Here is a 23,345-nt window from a genome sequence, read left to right as displayed (position 1 = left end):
CTGGAAAAGTGACGATTTAATGCAAAAATATGTAAATCCATTGTAATTTAGAACTGTGGCATACCAATCTGTGTTTTAATATGTAAATCCATTGTAATTTAGAACTGTGGCATACCAATCTGTGTTTTAATATATAAATCCATTGTAATTTAGAACTGTGGCATACCAATCTGTGTTTTAATATATAAATCCATTGTAATTTAGAACTGTGGCATACCAATCTGTGTTTTAATATATAAATCCATTGTAATTTAGAACTGTGGCATACCAATCTGTGTTTTAATATGTAAATCTATTCTAATTTAGAACTGTGGCATACCAATCTGTGTTTTAATATGTAAATCCATTGTAATTTAGAACTGTGGCATACCAGTCTATGTTTTAATATGTAAATCCATTGTAATTTAGAACTGTGGCATACCAGTCTGTGTTTTAATATATAAATCCATTATAATTTAGAACTGTGGCATACCAATCTGTGTTTTAATATATAAATCCATTGTAATTTAGAACTGTGGCATACCAATCTGTGTTTTAATATATAAATCCATTCTAATTTAGAACTGTGGCATACCAATCTGTGTTTTAATATATAAATCCATTCTAATTTATAACTGGCATACCAGTCGGTGTTTTAAGAAAACAAAAATCAGTACTAAGCTGGATCACTGCCATCTCACCTCTGTCTGTGTGAGTTTGAGTCTCAGGCTCGCCTAATGTGGGTATGTGAGAAAGCCTGCCAGTAGCTTCTCGTGGGTTGGTGGTTCTTCCCGGGGTTTTCCAGGGTTCTTCCTCCACCAATTATTCTGGCCGCCATGTATAGCCTATCTTGTGCTGAAAAATGGCGTTAAATCCTACAACAACAACAAAGAACTAAGCTGGAATTCCATTGTGTATGATAATGAGGAATAATGACATTTAAGAATTAACTTGTATTGAAATCAATTCTTTTCAATAAAATCTGAGCATGTTTAGCAATTGCACAAAAAAGTCAATGGAGTAAAAAAAAATAAAGTCACAAATGATCTAGCAATGTAACTTTGCCTAAATTTGCCTGTCTGCATGGTTATCATTTGCAGTATCAGCAGCAGCAAGAGTCAGGGTAAACTACCTTCACTGTCATTTTGGAATTGCAGGCATTGTTCCTGTTCATATAGTCCTGCAAATACTGTCTTGAGAGTTTCTGAAACAGCTTTTACCACCCTCCTGTACTGTCAGTTTCCTAGCCAAGAATTACTAGTACATGTTAGCATACACATCTCATTTCTTATGTTTCCATCACCTATTAAGCTTCGTTAAGACAATGTGCTCCATTGCTTGCCCTGTCAGATGCCACTAGGAGCTGGTCTGTGTTGGCCACAAGCTACTCTTGTTGATGAGGCATTGGTAGAAGGAAATGGAATAGTGTGCTGTTTGGGTCTTCTGTTGGTAATGCTAATTTAAATGGATTATTCACTATATTTGGATACTGATTCTTAAACACTGCAGGAGAATTGTCCAGGTTTGTATTAACATATGCAGCAGACAACTTAGTATGCCCTCCCCCCCTCTCTGTCTGTCTCTCTCTCTCTCTGTCTCTCTCTGTCTATCTCTCTCTCTGCCCCTCTCTCTCTCTCTCTCTCTCTCTCTCTCTCATGTACTGTAGTTATTGCTTACATGTACCGTAAATGTATGTGTATTTGCTGTATACTGTATATTTATTAATGGTTGAAATTAATACATCTTTTGACTTGTTTTTTTCTCACTTTATTACAACATGCACCTGTACATACATGTAAATATAAGTTTAAACAATGAACACATCACACTATGTCTTACGAGGAGTCAGATATAATATACTGGTGGATATCTTGCATGGCAGTGTTGGGTGATCTTTTGTGCTGGCAAATATTTTTTATGCTGATGGTTGTCTCTAGTAAATCTATGCTAGCTTGATGATGTCACCATAATAATGTAAAAAATACAAGATAATGTAAAAAGTACACCATAATAATGTAAAAAGTACAACATAATGTAAAAGGTACAACATAATAATGTAAAAAGTACAACATAATGTAAAAAGTACACAATAATATAAAAAGTACAACATGATAATCTTAAAAGTACAACATAATGTAAAAAGTACACCATAATAATGTAAAAAGTACAACATAATGTAAAAAGTACACAATAATGTAAAAAGTACACCATTATAATGTTAAAGGTACACCTTAATAATGTAAAAAGTACACCATAATAATGTAAAAGGTACACAATAATGTAAAAAGTACACAATAATCTAAACAGTACACCATAATAATCTAAAAAGTACAACATAATGTAAAATGTACACCATAATAATGTAAAAAGTACACCATAATAATGTAAAAAGTATAACATAATGTTAAAAGTACACCATAATAATGTAAAAGGTACACCATAATAATGTTAAAGGTACACCATAATAATGTAAAAAGTACAACATAATGTAAAAAGTACACCATAATGATGTAAAAAGTACAACAAATACACACTGATATCTCACAGTTAAATGCTTTCTGGTAAACTAAGAAAATGCAGTCAGTTTTATAAGTTCTATTTTATAACTGTTATAGCTGCTAATAAGCCGACAGTTGATGTTGACTTTTATTCTGAAAATTAAGCCCTATGCTGTCCAAAGCTCAAATCAGTCAACTTCGTTAACAAACTGTGGTTGTCTCATGGTAAATTACAAAGAGGCTTACTGACACATAATTTATTAGCCATATGTTTTATCAAAACTGGAAATTCCAGTGTGTTTATTGCATTTTTAACATCCCTTCTGTGACTAGCTTCTGTAATTGTTGGTCATAATCTGGAAATGCTAATTGAAGTTTTTCAGCTCACATGATAATGACAAAATGTGGTCACTAGAACTTGACCACTGAAAGATTAATAAATTGATACACCTCCAAATTTGCATAGGTGAATCTGACTGTATTTTCATATTCAATTTTTCAAATTTTCTTTTTACTGGACACAATTTTTCCACAATATCAAAGCAAGATTAATAGTAATTGATACTTTCGTACCCTATTTTGATTTATGGAATCAACCATGGATTTCTTGATTAATGGTGCAAACTAATGTTTAGCAATTCCATTCCTGTTGAACCTTGTCCAGATTGCAAGGTTCCCAGACAAATAGAGTGTGGATTATTGAGCTTTGTACATTTAATTAAGAAGTGATATATTTTGTAAGATTTTCCTGATGAACGATATTTTCTAAATAACACTTTACAATGAAATATTGATCTGTGTAAATTTGAGTAAATCCCTACAGGTGGTGACACTATGAAATTAATACCTATTAAAGCATTCTTGGTATGATAATTTTGTGTTTAAATTTTGACTTTCATTTGGGATTAAGCATAATCATTATAAATGCAATTTGTCCTAATCTATTCAGTTGTGAAAAGAGCCATTCAACTGCCACATCAGTGCTTATGAACACAATGTGATCAAAATTAGATCTCCACTGTGAAGATCTGACAGCAACTGCTTAAGAGTCATGACCTTTGAATTAGCCAATGAAAATGCAGTTTTCAGAAATTGAATGTGAATTAAATCATTTGGCAAACATTAATGCTCTTTAGCCATACTGCCAAGTCTCCTGAGAAGAAGTTATAAGACTTCATCTGATTTGCTGATAAAAGTAGGGATTTTATGGTTATAACACAGGTAACAAGAAGATCACACCAAAGCGGTAGCTGTCAGATATTCATTTAGGACAGTGTGGAGATAGGATTTTAATCAGATTCCCCATGATCATTTTTGTGAACACCTGATTAAAGTGCAACCATATTGATGTGTTTGGCACAGGCTGGTTATGAGTAATTAAAGCTGAGATCCATTTGTGTTTGCTTACAGTTGCTACACATTGTGTAATGCTTGGAGCAAGTCAGATTTAATGATGCACAAATTGTATAATGCATCAGTGTTGCACGTGGGATTCCAATGGCAGGGGACATTGTCCCCATCCTTTAGATATGGGAACTCGCACCATTTTAGAGGGATAAATGAAAATAATAGTACATAATGCATTAATAGTGCTATAAAAATTAGATAATCCTGTTGCTCAACAATTTTTCCATCTAAACTTTGTGGTCTGCAATGTACTATCATATTTTCCTTGGACGCTTACAATATTGCAATAAAAGTTATATCATGTACTTTAGACCGCTTCGGTTGCCTAGTGGTTAGAGCATCCCCCTTGGATGAGGGAGGTTGTGGGTTCAATACCCTGCTGAGTCAGACCAAAGACTTAAAGAAATGGTACAAACAGCTGCCTCGCATGGTGCTCAATATTAAGAGGTTAGTGCTAGGACTGGTCAGCCTGGTGTCAGGATAATGTGACTGGGTGGGACATCATGATACGTGTCTGCGACATGATGCCCCGGTGCTAGACATCACTATAAACTGCCACACTGCAGACATCGTAGTGATATGACTGAAAAATTGTTAAAGCTACGTTAAAAATCCAAATTACACATACATATATAATGTACTCTAATAACTTAAGAGGATAGTAATGTGTTTGAATAGCTAGTTTACCTGAATTGAGATGCACTGTGGAATTTTCCTTTCTGGTCTTTACTATCATTCAGTTTTTGTGTATACTCATTATCTACCAGCATTCATTATATAACTTCCCATGTTTTCAGGATTACTTTTGTTTCCAAACTGTCATATCATTAATTAGATGATAAATTGCGTATTTAAATAAAGTTAGTCTCTTCATTTGAGCCTCCAAAGCAATTAAATCTTCCTTGCAGTAGGGGAATGTTTAACCTTAAAAAAATGGGTTGCACTAACAGCCAACAGACAGTTTATTTTGCACCTCAGCCAACTACCTCAAAACATGAATGTTTTCATTGTAAGACAGATTGTTTTAAAATGGGTTTTCATTGTTATCTTGTAAGTTTTGATTCCTTTTTGTGACTTTGGCCATTGCTAGCACCAACAGAGACCGGCAAAGACATCCAATTATTGAAAAGTTTTAAATGTGTGTAATGGGGGGGGGGGGGGGAATTGTCCCTGGTGGGTGTCCCGCCAAATTTGGTTTTCGTTATCTAGGGGTTGACCTCCCTTGATGTTATTGCCCAGTTTGAGTAAATATAAATATAAGTGGTGAAACTTATATGTGAAATAGATAGAGATCTGAGCAGGTATATAGAACAAACCAACATGAGCCCCCGTACATGTAAACAAACAATTTAATCAATTACATAAAAAACACTGTGAAAATTCATTACATCAGGAATATACTCTGCTTTTAGAAATTTAAACTTTCACCAAAATACAAAGAAAACTCAAATAGATTTAAATAAAATAGCCGATCTGTTTACTCATAGATTTAGTTCATCATAGGATCGAGTGAACAATCGAAGTCATCGTCTTGTACAATTGCATAACCTGTTCGTCCTCAGTTGTTCTGCTGCCACTGTAGCTGTTCAGACGCTTGGATCTCAGGATGATACTTTCCACCATCCGTCTCAGGATACTCTCAGAATACGTTTCAGAAATTAATATGTCGCAGGTTTGCGTCACAGGATCATACGTTCACTGCACTTCTCTCTATACTTCTCAGTATACGTCTCAGAATAACATCACATCATACGTCACAGAATAATGCGTCTCAGGATTATACGTCTCAGGAGCTATTTTCTCCCTTTTAAATAAATATAAATAGAGACAACCTAAATTTCCCGTTATTTATGAAACAGTTAATTCTTCATTATTCTCCCTCGTTATCAGATTTTATTATCGGTGCTTGACAGATGCTAAGGCTCTCAATCGACTCCACATGTTCTATAATAACCCTAGTTAGTCGAATGGCTAATTCGTTATGCCTTGACCTTACACAGTAACACATACGCGAGGCCTGGGGTTCTGAGCCAGCCTCAATTTACACAGCGAATAAATAGGATACATCACATCAATCAATTACTAAATCATTTCAGTCAATACACACTTATTCTTAATCATACATGAAATCTTCTAAATTCGGCGAATTCACATGGATTCTCGTAATCAAATTAACTAATGTAATGTATTAAATTCTTAGAACATAATTCTTATGTAAACAAGACGACAAATTCAGACAATTCGTCAAACTATTATAAAGAAGATTAATGTACGACTTCCTATGCATAAACTCAACACAATTATACTTCAAAAAGCAAATTATTACACGAATTTAGAAAAAAGATTCATGCAACTACAAGTAAATAACCTCAGCAAAGCATTATATATGGCATCAACAAATTACATGGAATTGTCACACTACCTTTGCTTTCAACGTTCCTCCCTCTAATCGGCAAATTATTTCGTCGGTTCCTTTCGACAATAGTCCCTTTTGGACAACAGTTCTTTTTACGAGGAATTTCTTGCAAATCCCCCGGAGCCTACTCTGATTTCTTCCGTAGAAAAGCTTAGACTGATTAGAATTTTCCGATGTGGCAATTTTAAAACCTAGAAAATTTTGTGTGGGAAACACGCCCCTTATTTAACATAACCAATCAGAATCAAATATCTCTGCCGCCTTTTTCCAGAGGCGCCAAAGTCAGGGTCAGCTTGACCTGGTAGTTTGAGTAACAGAGTTTCTGCGATTTCTCAACTGTGACAGCTTTGCCATGAAAAATGAAATTTTCTTTGTCCCTAATAGTCCTCCTGGCTGCTGTATAAACAAATGCTTAATTAGGAACAAAATTCTCCCTCTAAAGGACATTACCTACCGTACACGGTAGTATGGCGATATGATACGCGCCTGTCTCCATAAATCTAATTAATGGTTCTCTGGTCTCAACTAATGTATTCTTGTTAGATCACCAGAAATTTGCCACTTCACAATGTGTATTCAATTTGTTTACTGCATATTCACAGTTTGAAGATTTGGTGGCCACAAGATAATAGATGGTCAAACGTTTCTCATCAATTTATTCATTTTGTTTGACGTTGTAAGATCTAGTATCCATTAATATTCAAATCCATTATTTGGATATGTGTGTTGGACAAAAGTAAGTATAATTCTCATTTAGCAATGGTGGTTGCTAGTACTGATTCCCCCTCCCCCATCTGTCTTTCAGTTTTAACTCAAATTTGTTTCCCTTGCTATCTTGCACTCTTGCTTAGACTTTGGTCAATGTTTATAAAACCCTTTGGATGGAAGTTATTGAGGAAGAATTGTATTTGTCATTTTTTACTTAAAATTGTCATTTTAACATTATATATAACATAACCATTTTTGGCATTAGTTTAGCTATATAGTTAGGGTAAAAACAAATTCCCATCACCATCTTCTTAAGTCCAAACCATTGATTAAAATGAGGGCATACCTTCTGATTAGTCAAAATGGCGTTTTTCTGTAAAGTATCTGTAAATTAGGTATATCTGAAATAAAATATAAATGGTAAAAGTGCTTAAGTTATACAAGTCATTTCGCCAAGGACTATTCCCCCTTCAAGTCCTATTAGGAAAAACAATCTGCATGATACAAAATATTTGTATTTATTTTAATGTGTCATTAGCATTATAAATACTGAATTTGATTGTATTAGTAACAAAAACATACTCATGATACATCATACAGTATCATAATATTTTCTGCTTTTTAGTTACAGTACTCCTTATATGTAGCTCACAAGTAGATGATGATGATGGTTAACATTGATAAATAGAAATGTAATGAACATTAATTTCGGAATTGGCAGGGATCAATGGAAATAAGTCACATGTTGTTTTGAGCAAGCCAAAGGGAGATTATCCCATTCCAAAAATGCCTCCCCCCCCATTTAACTAACACAGAAGTATATAGATTGTTTCCCTGACATTCCAACCAATACTGTAACTCTGACATGGAATATCCCAAATTATAGGTACTGGATAAATTCGCTCTTTGTTATTAGCAGTTTTGGAAGGGTACAATGCACTGTAATTGTTTGAAAATATCCAGAGTGCTTTGTAACACTGGCCACAGGAGAACGACCTGATGATCTTGACTTTGCATTGTGGACTTAGTTTATTAGCTTCCAGATAGCTGTGTTAGCAAGATCTAGTTGTGTGGGTGTTGGGACTGATTTATAGCTTGTTTCCCCAATACAACTTGGATCAATATTATATCCTGGGATGTACTATCTTTTTTTGTAGAACCATGAGAGATAACAAAGCAATACAGTCAGATTAAAACCCAAGTCTGTGGCAATATCTTTTTCACTTTTTCTAACTTGCCTTGAAATGTTAAGACAGGGTATGTTTTGATTATTTATTGGTTTTTAATCCATTTGTCTGGGAGAAAATATTTTGTTTATAAAGATCTATGACCAGGAAATCACTTAGCCTTTAGTCTTTCTTTATTGCCATTTTTTGTTCCACAAAAAACACCAGAAGCTTACATGAGTGTTTATTTCATATCAGATTTATTCAATAAATTCAGTTTCTTGCTTGCAAACATTGCACTCTTGTTTGGCTCTAACCATTAGCCATCCGAGCCCTAACAAAAACTCTGTTCATGTCCCAAGCAGAACATATTCGATCCCTTGCAGTCAACATTTTATGGTGAGTCTTAACTCCACGTCAGACAAAGTTTACATGTAATGTTGACCCTGACAGAATGTACAGCGAAATTATCTACAGAAACTATTCTACAAAAGTTTGCACCGATAAAGCTGCCATTGCTCTCTTTTTAGTAACCCTTCATTATAGGTGATGGGGGGCTAGTCATCATGAGACAATTTTACATGTGGGCAGAATAGTAAAGTGTTTCACTGAAATAAACTGCTATTCATGAGAACATTTATTTCTCTCATTCCTATACATGGAATAAAGTTTGCCTGTGTGAGAAAGACATAATGGGATGGATCTGTTCCACATGACTGCACTCACTGGCACTGTAAATGACCTCATTATGATTATGATATGATGAACATCTGCAGTTTTTGTAGGTATTATGGTCTTGAAGAGACAGTTTTGAATAGCCTGTAATCAATAAAAATCTTTTTATTTTCAACATTTCTTTTGTTATAAAGAAACTTGCATGCTATCAGTGTAAAAACATTTAGAAAATACTTTGTTTTTCTAAAGTATACCTTTAATGTATTATTATTGTTTTTGCACTATTTTATTCTTATTGAGAAATTATAGAAGAATGACCTATCATATTCTTTGGTGTAGCATGGAAAAATCCCACCTTTGGTATCAGAATTTGTGTGCAGAAACTTAGCAAAACCTTGTTCCTGCTTTCAAATTCTGACTCTCACATGGGATGTTCACATCCCACACAGTTGCATATGATACGAGGTCTGTTAATCCTAGCTTGTCAGGGAATGGTTTGTATATTTTTAAGTTTGGAGAACTGATGAATTCCCCAGATCTTAATCAATATTTGTTGATTCCCAATTGCACTGTTAACTAATCTGGTCCTTGCAGCAACTTGTGAACTGTTACATTTGTTTGTTGGTTTTACTGACACTTTTAACACATCTTTGATATTATCTTTGCCATCCAACCCAGGTTGACCTTGTGTGAATTTTGTAAGATGTTAGAGCAACACATAACTGAGTGAACATTGCAGGGTCAGTGTAACACATAACCAGTTAAGTTGATGAATGTGTTTAGGTAATGTGTTATGGTTAGGGTCTGCGCTAGAATAGGGTGCTGGTTTGGGCATGATTGATTTATAATGCAGTTAAGTTGATGAATGTGTTTAGGTAATGTATTATAGTTAGGGCCTGAGCTAGAATAGGGTGCTGGTTTGGGCATGATTGAATTTTAATGCAGTTTCCATTTCATAATGGTCAGGCTGATTGGCCAAGGCAAGGTGAATTTCGTTCTAAGTATCCGAAAATGCCAAGAGTTGAAATGATGCAGTGACAACTTTTACACTTGTCAAAATAAGTGTCATAAAACTTTCCAGAAATTGCTTTATTAATAAGGTGTGAAGTACGTGGAATTTCCCAAACCCTGGATGGGCATGTGTTAATTTTTGGTGGTTAAATTAACCTAGATCCTGATTAGAGGAACTAAATAAGGAATGTACTTCTCAGACGAAATTTCATGTTTTACAAATGTTCTATGTTGCAAAAGTAGTCAGTCTAAGTTGTGCAAGAGGCAATGTCTTAGCTCTGAGAAGAATAGTGAGTATTTTTTCTTGTTAAATAAAAGTCCAAGGGATTTGTATTGGAAGTCTTGAAGCTCCTGAACCATTATGTAAAACTGCTTGTTGTTCTCGGCGTTTCAAAGTGGATTTATGTACATGTAGTCCTAATCATGAAACATTTGGACAGTTTACACTGTATACAATGTTTTAATTCATTTTTAAAACAACTTCATTCTTTTAATCAATCTGTATTAAATATTTGCTATGAATGGAAAATATTTCCAATAATGTAGTAACATTTTCAAAAGAAATTAATTTTAAAAGAAAACTAAGGAATATACACAAATATTGCAGTTTTTTCATCATTCGAGTTTGTATTGATACAGGTATGAGAAACCTTTTTATGAAATCTTATTGGTTCAGTTGAGCATAAAATTTAAATACCGATAGTTGAGGTTCTGCTATAATGAGTAAGTGTAGGCAGCAAATATTTAAAAAATTCAGAAAATCAGGATTCCGATCAAGTGAATCACTCTCCATCATGGAATATCCGAGAGTAATAAATGTACTGTATATACTTGCCTATCAAAGGAGTCTAATTGCAAGCTGCACAGACCCAGATCTGCCTTTGCATAATGCGCCAGCAGATCTGGGTATGCGCAATTTGTAAAGAGTAATAAGTAGAGCAAGAAACATAGACCATGAGCTGTAGGTGCATCATGTTTGATCTGTGTTGTTTGCAGTTGGACTCAACTTGTATGCAAGTACACTGTATGTACATTCCATATATACTCACATATAAGTCAAGTCCAGTTGCAGGTAATTGACCCTGATCTGCAGTGACATTGATGCACAGGTATATCGATGTCTGTGTTGTTCTATTGATTACTTTCAGCAAAATGTGTAGACCCAGATTTATTGGTGCATTATGTTAGAGCAGATATGGTCTTGGCAATTTATTATTGGAACCAACTTGTATTTGAATACAGAGGGTTGGATTTCTTTTACTTACCTGTCATTTATATGTTTTAATTGTGTTGCACTAAACAGCAGCATGACAGCTGTGAAAACAACCTCAGTCCATAGCACAAAGACTATTCTTCCATAATGATAACCTAATTAAAGGTTACTTTTAATTCATTGTTAGTCACAGCTGTCATTAATTTGACAAGTTAATTTTGTGTTCATGTGATAGCTTCAGCCTAGAGGACCTATAGCTAATGAAGTTGTTAAATAAGGAATGTCAGTGGATTAAAAGTACCTATATTAATGGACACCAGTCTCATGTAGTTTTTCATGTGCTGTTTGATGCATTTATTACTAGAAATGCATTAAGATTGTTGTCATGTGGATTGTAATGACCAATACATACCACTCAGGGCAGCAGGAAGAATTGTTTCTTTTCCATACACCCAATGCATTAAGGTATATTATACCCCTGGTATGACAAGTAAATAATAATAATAATGATAATGATGATGATGATGATGATGATGACGATGACAACTATATGCATCAACAGTAAAAACAGTAGGAATATCAGATTTTGGATGAGGATACCCTTTCCACCCTCTCTTGAGATCACATGATTGGAATGTCTCAATTATTGCCCTTCACTGAGCATGTGCTTGTTGCTGTTGTAGCGTTTAACGCAATTTTTTAGCATACATGGCAGCCAGTATTAATGGTGGAGGAAGAACCCAGGAAATCCACGGAAAGAACCACAGACCCTTGAGAAGCTACTGGCAAGCTTTCTCACATACCCACATTGGCCGACTCCGAGACTCGAACCAACACAGAGGTGAAATGGCAGTGATCCGTAACAGAGAGTGCTTTAGACCACTCGGCCACTCTGGGCCCTGAGCATGTGCTTGTAATGGGTGACCCAAATAAAATTGTGTTTACAGCAGTTACAGACAGCAAGCATTGTTTGCTTCAGACATTGGATAAACCGACTTTCTGGGCCTTGATACAAATATTTTTCTTGGCCTTATGACCCTTTTTCCACATTTTGATAAGTTTTGCCACCCTCAAAAATATCCTGGTGACCTTCAACGACCTGCCAAAATGTCCTTGCAACCCTGCATTAGAGAGATGTGAATGAAGTGATTAATGGAAATTTTTGTTATTATGTACAGTGGTTCCAAAGTAAAGTAATGGTAAGAAGTCCGTAGGTGAAATTAGGATCTAGGAATAGTACCAGCAAAAAATTGCATCATGACTGATGAAAGTCTGTTTTTTAAAAATAAATAAATGCTCTACCTTTCATTTTTGAGGTTAGAAATTTTAGCGGTGGAATAGCTTTCTGTCCTTTTTCAGAAAAAAATGCAAGAAATATCAGACATAATGTCATCCATCATAGTTACCATTATTTCCAGAAACTTCTGTCATCACACCCTTTGAGACAAAACAAATATGTCATCCATAATTGTTGTAATTGCCATTTCCAGAAACCCCAGTCAAACTCTTTGTTACATAGCAAACATGATATCGTCAAAAATTATTGTCATTGTCATTTTATGAAACCCACATCATCACACCCTGTGAGACTTGGTGAAGATCATATCATGCATTATTGTTGTCAGTCATTTCTAGAAAACTCTTTCATCACACCCTGTGAGCAGAATAATTTGTTTTCACTGGAATGCCTAAATTTGAAATCCCAGCTTCAAACAGAGGACCTAGGGTATAATTCTTACTTATAAATTGACTTAATTTTTTTCCTCCAAAATCTTGACCCTATATGCACTCTACCCCATGCAGAAGCATTTTTGTTAGAAAACAAATCAAAATATATGCCTACAACTTTAATTAATGGATGTCCATCAATGTCTCTGTTCCTATTAAATGTGGCCAAAGGTGATGAAAGGTCTTAAGATGGCAGTGGATATCAATTTTAAAACAATATGTCTGGGATTGAAAATATTCACGGTTTCTGATAGTTGGCCAAGTTGCAGTGTAAAGTCTTTGACAGCCATTGATATAACCTATTTTCAAGGTTAAAGTTATCATTATGGTGAGGAAGATTTAATTTATTTTGATGTTTAAATAATGACAGAAGAGACTAAATCTATGCAAATACACAATTTGTCATAAGTTGTTGGCTTGGAAAATGAAACTGGCATAAGTAGTTCTTATATTAATGCTGGTAGATAAAAAGTACACTAAAGTTAAATTAGTGGCAGATCGGGAAAGGACAATTTCATTTTTTTAGCTCAATTCAGGTTAACAAGAATTCAGACATGTTAATATTTTTATGACTTTTTTGAGTACTTAATAAAACATTTATAGTGGTAATGTAAGTGTCCAAGAAAAATATACAAGTACCACAGACCACAAAGTTAAGGTGGCAAAGATGTAGAAGCAAAAAAGACTCTAATTCTTACTTAACTTTTTGTGCATTATGTCCCATAATAATGGTGAGTGTCCCTCACATTTGGAGGATAGGGGACACAGTGTCCCTTACTCATGGGACTTATGTACAACACTACTGTAAGTATGTGTACCCTGTGATGACATTTCATTGTAAGTAGTTGCTGTTCTTTTACCAGTTGATTGCGGAATTTCTTGATGAAGTGATTTATTAATTGGTGAGTTGAGTGGTTAGTTTTGTTGTGGTTCATTGATCAGTTAATTTTTTCTCATTCTTTTCATGTCTATTTCATTTTCTTCATACAATTCTCTTGTTTATTTGTTGTCCTCTCAGGTCAAAAGCATGAGATTCATTATGCAGAAATGGGTCTACCAAGTTAAAAACCATTGAGGGTCAATAAAAGGAGGTTGCTGTACTTATTTCTTTGCTTCCTATATTGATTGATTACTTCTTTGATTGATTGGGTAGTTGTTTAACTGCTTCATTGATTGATTCGTTTTTTGATTGATTGGGTACTTTGTTCAACTGCTTCATTGAATGATTCAGTATGTGTTGAAGGTTGAAGTGATTTAGCAACATTTGTTTTATTTATTGTCCTTTTTTTCTTTAAAGTTGTATGACATTGCAAAATATTTTCACTATATTTAAACCAACATGAGTAGTTGACAAATGTTCTTTATTTTGCGCATGACGTTCTTTCTGTCTCTTTCGAGTCTCAGCCTTGTCCTATGTGTGTAAGTGAGAAAGCTTGTCGGCAGCTTCCCTTAGGTTGGTGTTTCTTCCCAGGGTTTTCCCTGGTACTTCCTCCACCAGCTATACTGGCTGCTATATATAGCCTATCATGCTGAAAAATGACGTCATGCCTAAAACAACAATGTTAGAGTGAAATGAATGTTTATAATTTTAAAAAAATTGTTTCTAAAAGATAGGGTTGGCAAATGTATTTAATTTGTTTTACATACTTGTATACATACATATATATATATATATATATATATATATATATATATATATATATATATATATATATATATATATATATATAAAATAATAATAATAATAATAATGAGGACTTTGTATAGCGCCTAATCTTTAGAAGCTCTAAGCGCTTTGCAACATACATATATATATATATATATATATATATATATATATAAACTGATGTTAAACACCACTTTCTTCATATCATTCAATTAGTTTGCATGATATCATAACTCTTTTCACATTCACTGAAAGGAACAATAAACCATTTCATTCACAGCCAAATTTCATGTTTATTATGGATTACCTTTGAAGGATAATTAGACCTAATGCAGGGTGTTTATAGTAAACATTGGTAATATAGTCTGTTTTATGTGAACATTGTTTATTTGAAAGTTTTTATTCTTGTACCTGGTTTTGGTTGTTGTTGTTGTTGTTGTGGGGTTTAACGCCATTTTTCAGCACACGATAGGCCATATATGGCGGCCAGTATTAATGGTGGAGGAAGAACCCGGGAAAACCCTGGAAAGAACCACCGACCCACGAGAAGCTACTGGCATGCTTTCTCACATATCTACATTGGCTGAATCTGAGACTCGAACCGGTGCAGACAGAGGTGAGATGGCAGTGATCCGTAACGGCGAACGCTTTAGACCACTCGGCCACTCGGGGCCCCACCTGGTTTTGGTGACCATACTTTAAGTTTGGTGGTTCTTTTTGCTTAGACATAGTTTGACAAACAAGCTTTAGATAGCAAATATTTAGTTATATATAAAAGAATCACTTCATTAATATTTATTATGTGATAACTTCATAATTACCACTGCTTGGTTGCACTGCTTTTGGGGAAAATGTGTTGACTTCAGTAGCTCTCATACAGTGTTGTAGCAAACAATAATGCTTCCTGGATACTGCTGACTTAACACTAATTTTCTTCCAGAAAGATCATTTCAGCTGGATTTATTAATTTGGCAATTCTCCACTAGAAATTTGTATGCCTTGTCTGTTAATCACCTTTTTTGAAGATGTTTGTTTTCGTGTAGTGTGACTAGATATCACATTTTGCTGTGTAAAATATGACTGGCAGAAAACAATGGAACACATTATAGGCATGGAGACTGACACTGTGCCATATAGATGCATCTTGTACATTTCAATTTCCTGTCTAGGCTGATCTCCTGATTTGTGGTAAATTGTGATGAGAAGACCCAGCTAATTGCTATACATTTATTGATGACCATCTTTGCTAGCCAAAGTTCTGATATGTTAACTCTATCTACATCTTGGCCAATTGATCTGATACTCAGTGCATCCAGTCCAAGCCACCCCATCCAATTAAAGTTAGGTTGTTTAAATTTGAACATTGTTCTTATTTGATTGAGAGAAGGGAGCACACAACTAGAATGGACTCATAAATAAGCATGTAATAATGCTGGTCCATGTATGTACAAATATATCCTTTCCCTAAAATATACCGTTAATGGCTTCTTTCTGGTACTTAGTTATACTTTCGATGTGAAACTTAAAAGTATCCCTTGTCGCCTCTACTATTTTCAGCCGATGTACAACGCACCGCTCTTACATGCTATTGGTTAGTAGGCATTACATACTAAGGGAGGCAACTGTGAAATCCAATAGATTTCAATTGGACAAAGCACTGAAAGATCTGATAGATCTGCCATGGTATAGATGGGGTTAACATATTAACCCTTAGCGATGAGTTAACATGGCAGTAGGTAGTAGCCTACTGCCGAGTTCTGTAGCATCATGGTCATGCATGATACACTAAAGTGGGTGGTATTATAGAAAGGTAGACAGATGTACCTCTACAATGATACCAAAAAATCTGGAATTTCTAGTTGCACTACAAAATACATAAGGAAAAACCTCAAGTTTTGGACCCGATTTTTTTTCTACCCAGAATTGGCCTGTGGTTGGGATCCAGTTTTGTGTCCAGATTTTTGACTTTTTGGTCTCAGATCTAAGGCAAACCGGTATGAACTGCAAACAGACAGATGAACCTTTGCAAAACGTAGGATAAAATGGGCATTTGGAGTAAAGAGTGGTCTCGATACAAAAAATATGGCTCGGTTTAGCAAAAGAAACACAAAAAAACAAAAAAAGCTCCAACTTATACCCTTCTGCCAAATTGCCAATGAAAAACGATGTTTCTAACATAACTAGGCAGTATGTTATTGAAATATCACCTGGGATTTGGTGTTTTTGGATCTATTCAGAAATAGCTTTCAAAACATGTTTCCTACTCGAATTTCAGGCAAAAACAACAAAAAAAACCAGGGGTTAATGTGTTAACATATTGCTAGTGAAGATGATATGGTGACCTGTATCACGTGTCTCTGTATCATGATGCACTGTAGTATAATGTACTGCATAATATATGTATGGTACTATGCATCATATTGTACTCTGTGTATGTGTGTATGCAATGTATATATGTTGAAATGTATCATTATGTAATCTCTGTATCATGATGCATTGTAATAAAATATACTGGGTAATGTATATAGTGAATCATTGTCTAATCTATGTCATGATACATTGTAACAAAATATACAGGTAATGTACATAATATATCATTGTGTAACCTCTGTCATGATACATTGTAATAAAGTATGCTGGGTAATGTACATAATATATCATTGTGTAATCTCTGTGTCATGATACATTGTAATAAAGTATGCTGGGTAATGTACATAATATATCATTGTGTAATCTCTGTCATGATACATTGTAATAAAGTATGCTGGGTAATGTACATAATATATCATTGTGTAACCTCTGTCATGATACATTGTAATAAAGTATACTGGGTAATGTACATAATATATCATTGTGTAATCTATGTCATGATAGATTGTAATAAAGTATACTGGGTAATGTACATGATATATCATTGTGTAATCTATGTCATGATACATTGTAATAAAGTATACTGGGTAATGTACATAATATATCATTGTGTAATCTCTGTCATGATACTTTGTAATAAAGTATACTGGGTAATGTACATAATATTTCATTGTGTAATCTATGTCATGATACATTGTAATAAAGTATACTGGGTAATGTACATGATATATCATTGTGTAATCTCTGTCATGATACTTTGTAATAAAGTATACTGGTAATGTATGTATTGAATATCAATCATATTGTAAGCTGTCTATGGTGATACATTGCAATAAGATACAAATTATATTTGGTGACATGTATCATGATATGAATCATTTTAATCTCCATATTGTAGTACATTGTAATACTAGCTATGATACACAGTTCTAATGTATCACCAACATTGTCAGCTTGCAACTTCTGGTGACCTGCATAGATAGATGTTTACCAAACTTGTCTTAATAAGCTTTGTTCAGAAGAGGAGATGAATTAGTTTAGTATAGGTCGAACCCAGATATCATCTGATGTGACTCCTGAATTTCAGACTGATATTTAAATTTAGATTTAGCTTCTGTTGTAAACTTTCCAGCCTAGACATTCTCAGAGAGACTGAAAGATCTCAATGCAATTTCTCAACAGTATTTTAAGGCAGGGGGGCCTTTGGGCAACTAGTAAAATGAGGAATGGCCAAGTACTTTTTAGCTCATAGCTGAGGGGGTGATCAGACAGGATTAAATACTATTTTTATTTTTATCTTTTGTTAATGACAGTTGAATTTTATCTTGCAGGTCATTACACCATTTCGGAATTTAGTTCTGTGTGCTGAGAGTCGACGTGAGATGGAAGAGTGGATTACAGCGCTAAAGACAGCAGCAAGCAAAGAATATTATGAGGTGAGTAACAACCTATATTTTTTGTATCTGCATCTGTAGCATCCATTTGGAAATTGTATTTTTTTCTCCATATGGTTTGATTGCAAGTATTGAAGTAACCATCAGTTTTGATGGATAATATTTAATTAAGTGGAAGACATCAAATCCCTTTATGATTTATGGCATGTAATATCAAAGGACCAAAGCAAAATTTTCTTTGATCGGGTTTAAAGGATAAGTTTACCAGAGGACATCAAATCCCATGTGAATTATGGAATTATATATCAGAAGTGCATAGCAGAATTTGTTTGGATTGGGTATTGTCTAAAACTTGCCTTTTTTCTCAAAATATTTTCTGAGATCAGTGATGGTTTTGAGCCTTGAAGGTGTTGTTGAAACCAGTTTTTTTTCTCCAAGTCATTACTATAGTAAATAAAAATTATCTTTATCGTTCTTTTACTCTTTAAAACCTTTGTACAGTTAATGGTAAAATATTCAATTGCAAGTCAGTTCATTTGTTTTTGATAATTGTTGAAGAATTTAGAACTTGACATTTTAATGTTTGACTCTTTAATAAGCATTGTATAGTTACAAATAAAATAGTTGTCATCGATCAGTTTATGTTGTCCAATAATGAAGATATTTGGTCTGTTTTAAAAATGTATTATTTCTGTTCCTTCATAGTGACATCATTGCCCTATTTTCCCATATCTAATAACTTGACTGATGTCTTTTGGATTCCTTAAAAAGAACAGATTTGCTGATGTTGCCAATCAATACAACATCCATGTTTTCCCAGTGTGATGACTTGAGGTTATGTCCATTCATTCTGTGAAACTTTACATACTCCTGTCTTCTTGTTTCACATTATCAACATTTCTGACTTTTTTTTTGGCCTGGAATATGAAGATCTGAAGAAAAGAAATCACTCGGTAAATTTGTTAGTTGAACAGAGTCATCCTCTGTCTTGACTTAATGAGAAATGCCACTTCTCATCATTGTCTTCCTGATATGGATCCATGTGCAGTTTTCTGGTCATCACCATTTGTTAAAAGATTTTGTCACTTTCTCAAATTTGGCAATTGATGCATTCACATTTTCATTGGCTGTTCCCTTGGATGTGGTCAGGTTGATATTTAGATGCCTTTATTTCAGTGTAAAGCATTGATATTTAGATGCCTTTATATCAGTGTAAAGTGTTGATATTTAGATGCCTTTATTTCAGTGTAAAGCATTGATATTTAGATGCCTTTATTTCAGTGTAAAGTGTTGTTATTTAGATGCCTTTATGTCAGTGTAAAGTGTTGATATTTAGATGCCTTTATTTCAGTGTAAAGCATTGATATTTAGATGCCTTTATTTCAGTGTAAAGTGTTGATATTTAGATGCCTTTATGTCAGTGTAAAGTGTTGATATCTAGATGCCATTATATCAGTGTAAAGTGTTGATATGTAGATGCCTTTATTTCAGTGTAAAGTGTTGTTATTTAGATGCCTTTATTTCAGTGTAAAGTGTTGATATTTAGATGCCTTTATTTCACTGTAAAGTGTTGATATTTAGATGCCTTTATTTCACTGTAAAGTGTTGATATGTAGATGCCATTATATCAGTGTAAAGTGTTGATATGTAGATGCCTTTATTTCAGTGTAAAGTGTTGTTATTTAGATGCCTTTATTTCAGTGTAAAGTGTTGATGTTTAGATGCCTTTATTTCAGTGTAAAGTGTTGATATTTAGATATCTTTATTTCATTGTAAAGTGTTGATACTTAGATGCTTTTATATCAGTGTAAAGTGTTGATATTTAGATGCCTTTATATCAGTGTAAAGTGTTGATATTTAGATGCCTTTATATCAGTGTAAAGTGTTGATATTTAGATGCCTTTATTTCAGTGTAAAGTGTTGATATTTAGATGCCTTTATTTCAGTGTAAAGTGTTGATATTTAGATGCCTTTATTTCAGCATAAAGTGTTGATATTTAGATGCCTTTATTTCAGCATAAAGTGTTGATATTTAGATGCCTTTATATCAGTGTAAAGCGTTGATATTTAGATGCCTTTATATCAGTGTAAAGTGTTGATACTTAGATGCCTTTATTTCAGTGTAAAGTGTTGATATTTAGATGCCTTTATTTCAGTGTAAAGTGTTGATATTTAGATGCCTTTATTTCAGTTTAAAGCGTTGATATTTAGATGCCCTTATTTCAGCGTAAAGCGTCAGTATTTAGATGCTTTTATTTCATCAGCGCTAAAAGCAGCTTTGTAGTGATCCAAAATCACACAGTGAACTTCAAATCGACAAATTAGTGAATTGACAAAGTCTTTAGTACTCTCAGACTAGGATACACAACATATGAGGAAACATTTGTATTTTGCATGCATGTTCGTCAGCCATGGATGATATGTATTTTTTCTCTCACAGTAAATGCAATATAACTCGGACTGACAGCATTATTACAGTCATTACTTTAGTGGAATAAGATCATGTTAAAACTTAAATATATAGATATTTGTATATTTGGAAAGATGGGTTTTAAATTACTGAATATGGAAAACAAATTAATCTCTAGCAAATTCATTACTTTACAGTGATGAACCTATGATACTTTTCTCTACCTTAAAATAAAGAAAGAACAATAAACACAGAGTAAAGATGATTTGAAATTAACAAAATTTTGATAGAATAATATCAATAATTTTAGATAGATTTCTCACAACACTAAATGTCTTAGATCACAATAATTCTTTAAACTTTGGTACATGTGGTCTTGTATAGCAGTGCTTGGGTAATAATTGCTTTCTTTGTTCTCTAAAAGAGCTACATTCAAGGAGATAATGATATGCATCACCTACACCGCTTTGTATGCAAAGGATACACAATCTTTCATATCTATGCAAATTTTTCCATCTTCCCTTTGGTAAATGTTGATTACATTAATGGGCTGAATTTCTGCTAGCTGAGATGAAAAGACCGATGCCCCCAACATTTCCTCCAAGTTTGATCTTAGCAGGTGTTTATAGCATTAGCTGGGTTTCTCCTTACAGATAGTGGGGGAACTTTAAACAGGACTCCATGTCCTGTGTCTATTCTGTATTGTTTGAAGTAACTTTGTTTATATGGTGCCCATCATACCAGTTTCTTACATCTTAAATGTTAAATAATAGTTCTTATATATTTACTGGTCAGTATTATCACTTACAATTTAGATGCTAACCACATTATTCCAGATCTGACCAACTACTTCTGTTAAACAAATCCAGTATTTGTTTTTCCATCTGTCCGTCATTTTCCTTCATTTTTCAACACTTATTATAAATGGATTATAACTTATTTAGGAGGTGTGACTTTCAACATTAAACTTCTGACTGACATTTCTGAGTGCAGCATCTGTTAGTTTTCCATCAACATTCATTAATTAAGCCACAGTTAATTAAGACTTGTCTTCTTTTCAGGACTTGAGTCCCTGACCAGTAATGTAAAATTATTTTTGTTTTTGTTTTTCTTCACTTGGTCATGTTGGTCCTAATCACTGTTCAGAAACAGTCCTTTCTCAAAAACTTAGAAATTGCAGAACATTGAAATTAATACACAATATTAGATACTTTCACAGTTTCCGATCACAATATGTTGTGTACATTGTTTCATTTGCATGTTTTGTCTTACTCACTCCGTTTTAGAAGAGTAGTGTCCCAAGATTGCACATCACCTGACTTTTGGTTCTTAAGATAGCTTCAACAGACTTTTTCCACATTTCAGCAAAATATGGCATGTTTCTTCTGATTAATGAGATCTTGAGTGAGCTTGGCTTCCAGCATGCCATGACATTATGCAAGAGAGTTATAACCTTGATTATTGCGTTGATTATGGCCCTGGTTATAGCCTTGATTATAGCCCTGACTATTGCATTGATTATAGCCCTGACTACTGCATTGATTTTAGCCCTGATTATAGACTTGATTATTGCCCTGATTATTCTAAGCCTTGATTATTGCCCTGATTATAGCCTTGATTATTGCGTTGATTATGGCCCTGACTAGTGCATTGATTATAGCCCTGACTAGTGCATTGATTATAGCCCTGACTATTGCATTGATTATAGCCCTGATTATAGCATTGATTATAGCCCTGATTATAGAGTTGATTATAGCCCTGATTATAGAGTTGATTATAGCCCTGATTATAGAGTTGATTACAGCCCTGATTATAGCATTGATTATAGCCCTGAATATAGCACTGATTATATTGATTACAGCCCCAAGTATAGCCCTGACTATAGCATCGATTATAGCCCTGATTATTGCATTGATTATAGCCTTGATTTAGTCTGGCCTTCAGATGTGACTTCTTCAGCATAACATTAAGCTCTTGTTGTAACATGCCATAGGACACATGCCCGAGACATGTTCACAAGAGATACTTTTGTACATGTTTGCTTTGAGGGCCAAATACTTGTTTTGTTTACTTATTGCAGGGTTTCAGTTTTACTGTCTTGGATGAAAAGATGCAATTATATACATTGCTTTTTAGTAATATTTATCTTTATTAGTTGCTATAATCCTTTGTTCTGAATGCCTTTATTTTGTTACTTTGGCGTTTAAGGGCACATCAGCAATTAATTAAAAGTAACTGAAAATTAAGCCTATTTATTCAACAGTTTGAAAAGAGGTTACAATGCATGCACATGCAATTGTTCCTGCAGCACTGATCAATGTTATTGGTTCTCAAGCTATTGGTACAGTAGTCATGTGTATATGTGTATTGCAGTCAATGCAGGTTAGGTCTTTGGAAAGCAGAACGTTCTAAATCAGCCTTTTTTTTTTTGGTGTATCTGGTCGATCTCCAAGTGTGGGAGGAGGGTTTAATTATTTCTAAAAAGACCTGATGTAGACATTATCACCTCTCTAATCTCACTCCTCACTGACAAAGGGATATTGAATCTTCTTTTCTGGCATGTTTAATGCAGTAGTTCTGGTATGAGTTCTGATGTTATATATGGGAAATACAATCAGATATTGGAAGAAGAAGAATGGCTAAGCACACCAATGGCTGCATAATAAATCTTCTTCTTGTGTAATCATGAATTCTGTGATAGATT

At 34.1% G+C, this 23,345-nt stretch overlaps 1 protein-coding gene across 1 annotated transcript in view; it reads left to right on the top strand.

The window, feature by feature from the left end:
* The window catches only part of LOC149798570 (diacylglycerol kinase delta-like), a 241,883-nt gene that overhangs the window by 90,460 nt on the left and 128,078 nt on the right, over nt 1–23,345 (top strand). Inside the window, exon 5 of the mRNA XM_089957383.1 lies at nt 18,169–18,273. Within this exon, the coding sequence (XP_089813509.1) occupies nt 18,169–18,273 (105 nt within the window). The remainder of the gene's footprint in view (nt 1–18,168; nt 18,274–23,345) is intronic.

Source organism: Sinohyriopsis cumingii, chromosome 5, assembly GCF_028554795.1.
Source record: "Sinohyriopsis cumingii isolate HCF-2022 chromosome 5, ASM2855479v2, whole genome shotgun sequence".
Lineage (NCBI taxonomy): Eukaryota > Metazoa > Mollusca > Bivalvia > Unionida > Unionidae > Sinohyriopsis > Sinohyriopsis cumingii.
The sequence above is the reverse complement of the archived record's forward strand: the minus strand, read 5'-3'. Positions and strand labels throughout refer to the sequence as shown.